Source organism: Onthophagus taurus, chromosome 7 (assembly GCF_036711975.1).
Source record: "Onthophagus taurus isolate NC chromosome 7, IU_Otau_3.0, whole genome shotgun sequence".
In the NCBI taxonomy this organism is placed as follows: domain Eukaryota; kingdom Metazoa; phylum Arthropoda; class Insecta; order Coleoptera; family Scarabaeidae; genus Onthophagus; species Onthophagus taurus.
The window spans coordinates 14,023,855-14,036,193 of NC_091972.1; the positions used below are offsets into that span (position 1 = coordinate 14,023,855).

Below are 12,339 nucleotides of genomic sequence, written 5' to 3' on the forward strand. Positions count from 1 at the left end.
ACCACCGAAATCACCAGATTTGATCTTGTTGAACTTTTTCCTGTAAGTATATCAGAAGTTTCTTGACAAATATACTTATATGAACTACAAATCAGAATATGGTATGAAGTGCGGCGAATAACTTTTGATGCCGAAATTTTCAGGAAAAATTTCAAAATCGTCTAAGTTACTCATTAATTAAGCTATGTTGCACAATATATCGATGTTGCATATCAGAAAAAACCTTCTTCATATTCTGTAATAAAAATACCTGTATTTTTATGAATTTGGTATTTTAAAAAACATCCTTGACATCATAACTGTTTGCGATTTTTCCTGAAAATCAGCATAACATTTTTATCGACAATATCCGTTGTCAATTGGAGCAGCTATTTGAAATTGGTTAATAATATATAAATTTAGTAATTTTCTCTGGAAGAGTTCTCGATTCATTATCATGTATTGCGTTTACTGTTTAGATCAATTACTGTTATCTATCTACAGGTGATTCAAAAAACCGCTGACAAACTTCTAGAGTAGATAATACATGAAAAATTAAGATGAATAGTTAAATGATGTAGTTTTAATTGTTATGCAGCGCTAGACCAAGAACTAGAATCATTCGGGATTAGCTATGTTAAGAGACGTGCGGCTAAACCCAAATGTTTCTAGATTGAGGTCTAATGTTAGTTCTAGTAACAGTGCACGTGTAAAACTAGAACTAACACTATACCTAGAACTAGAATCATTCGGGTTTAGCCGTCTTTAGAGACGTGCGGCTAAACCCAAATGTTATGTAAAAGAACAAATTAATATCAGAGTTTCTGAAATCATTTGGGCAATTATTAAATTACAGGAAAGGCAATCGACAATCAAAACTAAAATGTGCAATGCACCTTATAGCAAATGAATGACATCGAAATCCAGAGTTAAACAAGTTAAACCGTTATACCATTATGATGAAGAAAAACCGACATCTCCGTAAAACGCATTAGACAAGTATTTACTTCGTAATACAAATGGTTTCTACTAGATACCAACTAGCGAAGATATGGAATCAACATTGTCAAAAAAAATTCAAGATCTCAGTAGAACACTAGTAATGAATGAAAGCCCCACGCCAGGATTATACTTGGTGGGGCAGTCAAACAGCACTATTTAAAACTATTAAAAAAGTATGACAAAACAAATTTAATTTTTTTTCCAAGAAATGTTAAGAGAAAAAATGAAATTTTATGTGAAGCAAAAAAACATCATTTTTTAAATCACGGAAATTATCACTGATTCCATCTTGAATCTGCACTTTTAAGTCTTGTATTGTTTTCAGACGTACCTCACACACCTTAGAGTAGAGATATCCTCATAAAAAATAGTCACACGAGCTCAGGTCTGGCGATCATGGAAGCCAATGAATATTACCATTTTTACTGATGAGGTGTTCGGCAAAATCTATAAGAAAGTTCAATGTAACCCTAGCTGTGTGATAAGTTACTTCATCTTGTTGGAAATGAATATTCTCATTCATAGGAACTTTTGGGATGAAAAAGGTTTCCAGCATTCGTCCATATCACGTTGTTGTTATGATAACTGCATGGCCATCATCATTCTCAAAGCAGTATGGGCCAATTATGCTATTAGAAGACATCGCACACCAAACTGTATCATTGGCCGAATGGAGAGGTTGTTCGTGAAGTTGATGAGCGTTTTCAGCGGCCCAACATAGAAAATTATGTTTGTTAACATAACTTGAGGTGGAAATGAGCTTCATCACTAATACATAAATTATGGATGAGCTGTGGGTTGTCTTCAAAAGTTTATAACAAAACCACGTTGTTCACCAGTCCAATTAAGCATGTTGACTTAACTGTCAATTGTTTTGAATGTGATAATCATTAATCACGGAAGCTGTAGATACAATGCAAAGATTTATTAAAGATCCATACGCATTCTACCGCAGAACTGCACAAGTACACGATTTAATTTGTATTCTTCAACCTTAAATGTATTATATAAGAATTAATTTAAACCATATAAAATTCAGATGATGTAATAACTAAATGAAGATTATAACGTTAAAGAGGCATTGCATACAATGGAAGAAGATGGTTCTCTAGAATGAAGAAATACTCCGAAATCACTCAGTCGTTAACGAATAAAGAATGATTTCTAACCATTACATAAACGATACAGATGCACTTTTAAAATTTGTAATTTTACATAGTTCCGCTAACACGATACAGAATCTGCAAAAGTAGCAATAGTAGATTATAACGTACTATATAAAAGAACTTAGGTATTTAAAAATATTGCAACTTAATAATAAGTTTTAATACCTTCAACAATTTATGCCATCTTTTAACACATTTTAGGTGTTAAAGACATTTTTCTCCATATAATAAATTGTTACAGTTGGTCTAAATTATTTCTAGAGAAAAGGGTAATTCTTGGAAATAATTTACAAATTCTTTCCTAGAAAAAAACTTGTAAGTACATAATACCTTCTCTCATTGCCATTACAGTGGATGTCACACGTTGTAAATTAGTGAGTCAGAGTACCGTGCGAGATCACGTCCGAACTTAATTATTTCATTTTTTATTCTGGGCGTGCTCGCGCGAGTTAGATTAGAAAAAGGGACGATAAAAAGTCTCCTTTTTCGCTCCTTTCGCTGTCCGCTTCGCGTACGCCACCGCCACCGCCATTGCCCCAGCCGCCACCAGTTTCCAACTCTATACATACTAAAATGAGGACTGGGAGTGAGGGATGGAGTCGAAACATGGCATACAAAGTGGTTATATTCAACGGACGCTACGCTACGCCTTCTTCCCGTAACCAAAACCTACGCGCCGCGGTGTCGACGCCTCGTCCTATTTCCGAAAGAGATCGTTCAAGAATCTCGTAGAAAGATCGTACTTGGAGTGGTATCGTTTGCAGATCGTCACGATAAATCCGGGCGTGTATGAATTGAACGTGAGAGTGCAAAACAAACACATTAAGAAACAATAAACCCCCGACGGGAACCTGTTTACACTGGAGATACGACCCAATCGTCTGGAAAACAACTGCCTCCCGCTGCGTCGCGACGTCTGCAAGCTGAGAGTGGAAGAATACTGTGCGTGCGGACTTCTAAATTGATCGCCTTATAAAATATACCCAATATTACATTGAATGGAACCCATTTATTATATTTTTTCAATATACATGTGGTAGAAATGGAATTTGAATGGTGTGTTTAAGTACAAATCAACCCAATAACGTGATCACTAATTGGCGGATTAAACGGATCTATCTTTGTACTTACCATTGCGTACCAATAAGCCAACCTCTGTTTCCGGCCCAGGTCTCTTAGTAGTGCGTTTCAGAGCAATTCTCTCATACTATAAATCACACAGATCACAGGGTCGCTGCAAACAGTTGACTAATCCTCATAGCTGCCTCAACCCTTGCAATTTCCTGGTAAATCCGAGTACGCTCCATTTCAGTATTCACTTAATAATTACATTGCTTTGTAGATAATTACGTTTTCCAACAACGATTTTGGTACATCAAGCTTATATTCAAACGTACATCAATGTACATCAATGGTACATCAATTAACAAAAAAAAAATGAGCGTCAATTCGACGTACTTATGTTAAATGTAAGAATGCAGTTCGTTTTCAAATTCAGTTCGTATTGGGATCTCCAACTGAATCTCTTTACATGTTGTGTGATTGTCGAACGAACCAACGACTCAATTTGATTAATCCCCTACGTTCATTCGCCGCTCAGCGCCCTCTATTTCTATTCCAATCCCCATGCCATAGAATCCCCAGGGGCAAACTTCGTTTCGTATTAGTTACCTTCCGATTTAAATGCAAAAGCAATTTGTTATTCAAAAAATGAAACAGCTATAACTCTTAAAAAATAAACAAAGTCTTTGTTTAATTCCTAGTATACCTCGTATTATATGTCATTCTCGTTCTGCACATTACAAATTCCTGGAACAAATCGTAAACCGATTAACAAGACTAATACTCGGAAGGCACATCTAGAGTGCCATCGTACGTGCATCGGAAACGGTGTCCGCTTGATTTACAAATGTAAGAGGATTAAAAACGTAAATTGATACACGGTGCACGTTGGTCGCGTCGCGGCTCGGTTTTTCCGTGCAGAACGACCGATTTTTCCGACGTAACGAATAGTAAAGCTAGTGTAGGAACCGCGGGCATGCCCAGTCAAAGGGATTTCGGTCGATCGCGCGGACAAAGAATTTTTAATTAGTTTAGCGTTTTAAAAATCGCGAGCCAACCCGCCAAAGCTCACAAATGATCGGATAATACATCAAAGGCGCGCCGTTCCGCACAACCGTATCCACGGAATTTGATCATCAGCTTCCAGCAATGAAAATGACATGCCACTGTGCGTTGTCAACCGCTGATACACATAGAATAAAATAAAATATCCAGTTCAACGGTTATTTGTAAATAAAACCAGTATTAAAGAGGCAATAACAAATTTTATTGGATTTGGAAGTGTATCAAATCAATACAATATTTGAGTTTGTTAACAAAAAATTTGTATTAACATTTTTTCAGTAACAAATTTTAAAGTTTAATAAACAATAAATGTTCTCTGTATAGTAACTACGGCAACAGTAAGAAGGAAACTTCCATGAAAGTTGATAGCAGTACCCTTCAACCTCATTCCATAATCTTACCCTCTATAAGTCGCGCTGTCGTTTCCTTATCCCCCGGAAGAAAATAAAAACAAACGTTCCGCACAGCGGACAACATAGGCCCCAAAGTAAAGGTTATATCGACTAGGCAGTCGACGGGACCGAGTTACTATTCCTTCCGGACACTTGGTCGCAGACCCCCCAGCTTAATTCATGCTGCTGACCGCCACAGGTCGCGCGGCGGTCACCCTGGGCTCTACCATTATTAGGGTCCTAATAAAATGCCCCGAGAGAGTCCCCGACTCTTAGACATTAGCGCGGAAATAAGACCAAGATCGTAGCGGAAAACGAGACTTGGAGAAGGATGAGGATGGCAGGGAGCCGCCCCCGCCCCAAAGAAGCGGCGGGCATCTGTCGTTGATTGCCCTCTTATCTGCCGACGTCGTCCCTCGCGATAGAGGGTGGGATTCATGATCTAGACCTTCCATGAAGTTAAAAGTGATGACGACCGCCGACCTTAATGTTGTAATGTTGAAGATTTTCAGAATTTGATTAGTCCTACAAAGTTTTATTTTAATTTTATTCGTATCTTGATGGAAATACGGCAGGAATCTATGTTGAAATTCTCTAAATTCCTCGCTAAATTCAGAGAATCTGGCACCAACGACCGCAAGGGACTTATGGAAGGGGAAGCGAGACTCAAACATGCACCCGACGCGACAACGGGAAGATGGTCTGTTAACGCAGTTGCACAAAACGACCACACGGTGCCGACGAATGTCCGGATGGTCCATATAAATGTCACAAAATATGAAATGTAGACAACGCCCAGGGCTTTCACTTCCTTTTGTTCTCAATATCTCATGAATCTGTTTAACAAGAGCATCTGTTTTATTTCTTGTGTATTAATACAAGTATTTCAACGAAATATACAGTACGCCGTGTTAATTAATTATCGTTGCAAGTATGCAACCAATATCACAGTATTGATATTGTAATACATAAATCGCGTATTCAATACCAATACTGTGATATTGGTTGCATACTTGCAATGATGACGTCGAGTACGAGATAATTAATTAACACACTGTACAACAAAAGAAGATAATACTCAATTAGTAATAGTACTAAGGTAGAAAGTTAAATGTTTATATAATTGTTTTGAAGAAAATATAATTAAAATTTTATAAATACTAATATAATATAAAGATGTCTTGAGACGATTACAAAATCTGCACAAACAATAAAAGTAAACATAAATGAAATTATGATTGATTGCGGAGAAAATATTAGATCGCATACAAAAACTATTTGAGCATTCGATGTTAGAATAATTTCAGAAGTTTTCTAAATAGTGTACTGAGGTCAATCTCAGACTGGGAGTAAATAGATCCACCCGGTGAAGTGACAAGTATGGCTGTGAAAGCAAGTGAATCTGAAAGAAAATGTATTTCAGTGTGTATAGCACACCACCATTTTGGAACGTCAAGGGCAAATATAGAAGCAGAGTTAACAAAAAGTAACAGTATAAACAACTTTCTTTGAAATATAGAAAAATACAAACTAGTTTTTTCACATTACCGAATAATTTATCAAAGATATGGTTCAAATACTTTATACATATATTATATGGATTAGTTAGATTGCCATCTAAGTAACTTTGCGATACGTTTGCAGTATTTTGTACCATAAAGAAAAACTAGGTGTCAAAAAAATTGCAACACCTCGAAAAAGCATACATTTTTAAAAAATACCAACAATTTATGTCAATAAAATGTTACATCCCCACGATTGTCTAAATCTACGAAGCATGCTCTGAATGTGATGATCAATGGTATCTTGTGGAATCTCATCCCAGGCTTGCTGTAGAAGACGACGAAGTGTCTGCAAGGTGTTTGCTGCTTGTGGTAAACGCTTTATATGTGTGGGATATATAAATCCGGAGAGCGAGCAGGAAAGGAGAGAATTTTTCCTCCTTCTACTTGTAGGAAGTTCTGACAGATGAAGTCGGGCATTATCCTGCTGGAATATGATGTCAGGGCGTTCGTTTAGCCTGGGTATTACAACGGGCTATAAAATCTCGTGGATGTATAGGTGTGCATTTAAACTACCAGGGATGACAACTAGAGATGACTTATATCCCAACGATATGACACCCAATACCATAATACCAGGTGTTTGGCCGCTGGACCTCGAAGGGCAAAATCTGAACTGCGCCGCTCGCTACGGAATTTTTGTACCATTACCCGTCGATCATTTTTCCACAAACAGAACCAAGATTCGTCGCTAAACATTATGTGATCCCATTCATCGATCCAACGTTGTCTTTCTTGGCACCATAGAAGTCTGTCTTTTTTGTGAAGTTGTGCCAAAGGTAGACGTCGTAAAGGTTAGTATGAGTGGAGATTAAAAGATGAAATTCGTCGGTACACAGTTCTTCACGACACTATCTGCCTCACATCTCTCATCCAATCAACACCAATTGCAGTCAGAGAATGAAATCTGTCTCTAATACGTATTTGTCTAATTAGACCATCTTCACGCTCGTTGATTAAGTCCATGCTCGAAGCACTATTGAAGGGTGTCAATTCAATCTTCGACCAATTTCACGAATTACCAATTCTAGGCATTGTTAGCAATCGAAGAAACGACGTTCACTCACCAAATGGTATTTACTTTGTGATGCAATTTTAACTTTCCTGTTACAGATTGTCTGTTTCACAGTCAAAAACCATATAAACACTTGCAATTCTTTGTGTATCGATATGATCTTTTTATCACCGACTTTTTACATTGTTTAGTTAAGATTCCAGCTTGGTGACTCATCTTTTTCGAGATATTGCAATTTTTTGGCACGTAATGTATATTTCTGTGCTCGTAAATGTCTTTAATACAAAAATTGTAAAGCTATTGTTCGTAGGAAATATTTGTTGGTGTTAGAAGCTCTGCAAGAGTTGATGTCCATGGTAAGAAATTACATTTCCATCTATATAAACTAGACTTGTATAATAAACTTGTCGTTTAAGCTCGGAAGAATGATTCAAAATGAATTCCAATCAATAAAGCAATTTTACGACGAAACTCGCAAGTCTCCTAATAGCAAAGTATATTTTGACAATGAAGCCAGTCATCAAGACTCTTTAAGGTGAAGTTCTTTAATGAATTGAAGAACCATGAAGCTCTAAACCATCGAAGCAGTACTTAAACAACATAGTAGTCAGCACGAAATTTATTTCACAAGCATGAAGAAGCAAGATGTTGGTGAAATAGCCACTGAAGTAGTTGTATTATAACAATTGAATTATAACATTGTTCAGCGACAAAATAACCTATAGTTTGTCCAAATACAGATACCCACTCTACAAAGAAATACTTTCGTAGGACGTAGATTTAGAGCTTGCTGCACCAGAAATTTGTGAAGAAGCTGACTATGGTTACAATATTTGACAAGATATTGGCAATTTTTCGCTTTAACGGAAATGAAGTGTTTTTCAGCAGTAGCTATGAGAAGGCATGGTTCGATGAGGAAAATTTTAGCAAATTGAAGACATAGCTCAAATCCAGTCAATTTGATGAGTAAATATCTTTGATAGAATCTGTTTTAGATATCTAAATCGCATCGTATATCTTAGGCATCATTGATATTATAAAATGGTACTTTGGTACTTAGGCAAAAGTAGAACTGCAAAAGATATCTTGTTAACGATATTGTTTCTAAAAGCCAAATTAAAACTTATTTATTTAACTGAATGCTCAAACATTGCTTATGTTTGTTTGTTATGCCGACATGTTTGTTTAAGACATTTAGTAATAATTTTAAGAAATGGACGTTTTTATGTTGCTACATAACACTGCATTAAGAAATAAAAGTAATGTTGATCTTTTATATCCACAAAAGGCTATTATTTGACTACCTACTTAAAATTGTAGTTACCCATTCTAAAAGTGGTTTAAGGGGTAGAACATGTTGGGAATACAAAATTTACCTTCTACATAATAAAACCACGCGTTATCACCCCGTACTGTTACGCACAAGTTATATTTATGTATAACCGCGTAATGTTTGATTTATATTATAGACGTTATTGAGTATTCCTGTAACGCGGGTTCGATTCATCATTTTGTAAATATGGAAAAGATATCGATTTTCTCGTACGTTCTCGTAATATTACTGTGATACAAAAAAAAGCTTTTTTCTCATAATACGTAAAGTGAAAAATAAATATATCATTTGTTGAATTATTAAGAAACCCAGATAAAGTACAACCTTGAATTGTTTATGAGGGATTTAAAGTTTACCCACAGCAGGTGAATTACTAGCCACACCGCATCGAGCATTATCAAGTATTAAAATAATAATAACAGGTCACACCACCGACTTGGACGTTTCTTTCTGGCACGTTACCCAGCGCACGTGCTTTTAAGTAATTATGATGGGCGTTACGACTCTGGGTATACACAAGCGTCGTTATCGCTGCGATATAAATAATAGCGAGAATGGACAATTTTAGCTTTTTATTCACTTCCGGTAAAATAAAAATAAGTTTTCGCATCGTTCGTTCAACATATGAGGTGGTAATTATCGTGCGATATCAGGTGCGAGTGATGAATGACAATTTTACTATTAAAATATGGAATAATTACTGCGCGTTGCGTGTACGCAATAAAATTAATTCAAACCGAGCCGGTTTAATTAGAGAATTTAATCCGAATAGGTTCGCAAATAAATTGTCAGTAATGCCCGGATTACAGGGCCACGTTTTGAGACAACCTCCGCCCCGAGGCGGAAAGCACAACGTGGGGTACGAATCGACCCTCGACCCACCCTTTCCACCGAAAATGTATTGCATAATTCGCAAATGAGTACAAATTGGGTCATTTGCGCGAGTTTGCGGTGCCGTTTGTACTGTGCCGTTGTAAATCAGGCGGGTTTTGTCGTTGTCGTCTGCTGATACCGTGCTCTCTCAGAGAAATCGCCTTTGCTCTATTAACGCCACCCACTCCACCGCATATAGACCGCCCTTAGTTCAACATTACATAGGTTATGTACGCGATCCAATGCCTTTGATCTATCGGCTTGTGATGAACCTGGGTACACGTTGTCGGTGGTTGATTAATAATAATTAGACAAGGGGACGTTGTACAAACAACCGTGTTAATTAAATACCACCTAAAGGGGTATTTGGAAATTACACGCTGACTGCTCTGGAATGTCGGTCGTGGGTGAAAAGATCAAAGGACATTTCGAAAGATAAATTTACATACAAACGCCAGATATCATGTCCTGCAACAGTCAGAAAATATCATTTAAACCCAAAATAAGCAAAATAGTGTTTGTATTTCTTTTTCGTCACAATTTGAAACCTTATCTCCATAAATTGCTTTTATATTGAATCTTATTCAAAATTGTTCATTTCGCCAAACTGTCCTACACATCCCTTACATCGACCTTTTTTCTATCGAATCCTAACAAATCTCGTTTATAACCTCTTTCTCCTTCTACCTATAAGCCATTCCACCGTGACGAGACAGTTTTTCTGTTTCTAAACTATGGTGTAGGGTGGATCTGTCAGATTCAATGGCCGGGTTAAAGTATTATTGGAGACCGAAACAAAAAAGAAGATACAAGACTTTTTGACACATTGTACAATAGCCTAGCATTTATTAGTTTACCAATCACTCGGTCAAAATACATAAACATTTTTTTTTCTTGTTATTTGATCGACATAAATCAGGATGCGGTTAACTCAACACGCTTTCGAGATTTTCGTTCATTCGTTCGCGACCGGTTGTTCGAGACGAGGGTAAATTAAGTTTAAAGCGGCGACGTTAAGAAAAGCGGCCTGGAGAAGTCGGTTCCTCGCCCGGTTTTATTGGTCAGTAAAGTTGGGCGTCTCGCCTCACTTCCCGATTCAATCTCGAAGGCGAGAGAAACGGAAGTGAGACGAGAACGCCGCCGCCCGGCAAAAACCTGATTACCGGAAACGAACGCCGCCAATTCGACCGGTTTTATGGAGGCGCGATTGTCGTCATAATTGCAGAAACGATATCCGATCCTTCTTACTACGAATCCATTTTCATTTGCAACCAAAGAAATTTTATTTACTCACTTATTTCTGTTATAATCCTTCGCAGCAAAAGTTATTATATCGATTACTTTCAAAATTATAATTGATAACATTTCTCGGTCGATTTGATCATTAACCCAGATTTGTGTATTACAGTATGGAAATTTGTATTACCTTGTGATGGAACTGGTCGGAGGTGGAGATCTGTGCACATTCATCAAAGCTCAGCGCAATGGAAAATTGGACGAGCGTTGCACGAGAGTGTACGCTCGGCAACTTGTTTCCGCCATTTCGCACATGCACCACTTGGGAATTGTTCACAGGTAAGATAGTTTCCGTTTTAATTAATTTCAAGGTATGCAATATATTTCGTATACAATATATCTATACATTCCGTGACGTATTTTCATTTATACGCGGTTATTGCTTAAAGAGGATCATATCTACGTCGATCTTGCACCATACGATTGCCGATCATTTCGAAAATGAAGCTGCGTCCTTCATATACCGTATTTTCTCGAATCTTATCCGCACTCGAATCTAATCCGCACCCCGATTTTAAAAATGCATAGTGGTAAAAAAATTTAGTTTGCGAATGTAATCCGCATCTTTTTTTGAGCAATTCGACCACACTGAAACGATGCGATGCTTGTTGTTAACCATAAATATATATTTTTTCTGTTGACTGACGCTGATGCACCTAAAGAAACCTTGCTTACGATGAGTTTTTATTAGACTAGACTTTAAATTTACCAAGCCAGAAAAAATTGGAAAATAAATATAATTTTAAAAATAAATAGTAATGCCTAGCACGAATTCCGTTCATATACTACCCTCGTAGTAGCTCGAACGTAGTGTGTGCTTAATTATACATATAATAGCGTAATTATAAAAAAAAGTAACAAAAATCTAAAAGGTTCTTCTATACAGCAAAGTTTAAAGAGATGTTATTAAGTTAGCGTTAAGGAAATCGAAAAGCTGGTACAATTTTTGCTTATAATGAGAGTAACGTTGCGGCTGTTGCGGAAAGACCAGGTAGCTATTATAGACTGAGGCATCGTGCAAAAAATTTACCGGGCCAAAGAAGAGACGATTTCATGAAATTGACAAGTCAGTTCTCTAGTTCTCTCAAGAAAAACGAAAGGAGGGACTAAAAAATTTTTAATACTAGCAAAGGTTGGACTGTGGGATTTATGCGTCGAATGATGTTATCGTTGAGGCGCAGAACTACAACTTCCCAAAAGCTCCTAATGATTTTCAAGACAATTTCAATTTGTCTCAAACTGTAAATGTCAACGAAATGGTAGTATATCTGGATATGCCACCCAATTACACACTGGAAAGAAGAGGTGTGTGGGAAATTTCTTTATAAACGAGTGGTTGCGAAAAATTGCGCATAACATTGATGATAGGGAAAAATTGCTGTCATTAGTAATATGAGTTAAATTGTGAGTGTGAGTTAAATTCAAAGAATCATAATTTCGAACATTGAAGTTTTAGAAAAATGACCTTCAGGATTTTAAATACTAACTAAATTTGCTTTAAATTGCTTTTTACATAATGGTGATATCTCAGTTAGTTTTTGATATACGAGTTTTTAAAGATTTACTTTCATTTCAACATGTGTTACGCAGAGTT

The 12,339-nt window shown here is 36.8% G+C and overlaps 1 protein-coding gene across 2 annotated transcripts in view; it reads left to right on the forward strand.

The window, feature by feature from the left end:
- LOC111419635 (serine/threonine-protein kinase MARK2-like) overlaps window positions 1-12,339 on the forward strand; it is a 138,844-nt gene that overhangs the window by 114,454 nt on the left and 12,051 nt on the right. For both annotated transcript variants that reach the window (XM_023052470.2, XM_023052471.2), the window contains exon 3: window positions 10,858-11,024. In XM_023052470.2, the coding sequence (XP_022908238.2) occupies window positions 10,858-11,024 (167 nt within the window). The remainder of the gene's footprint in view (window positions 1-10,857; window positions 11,025-12,339) is intronic.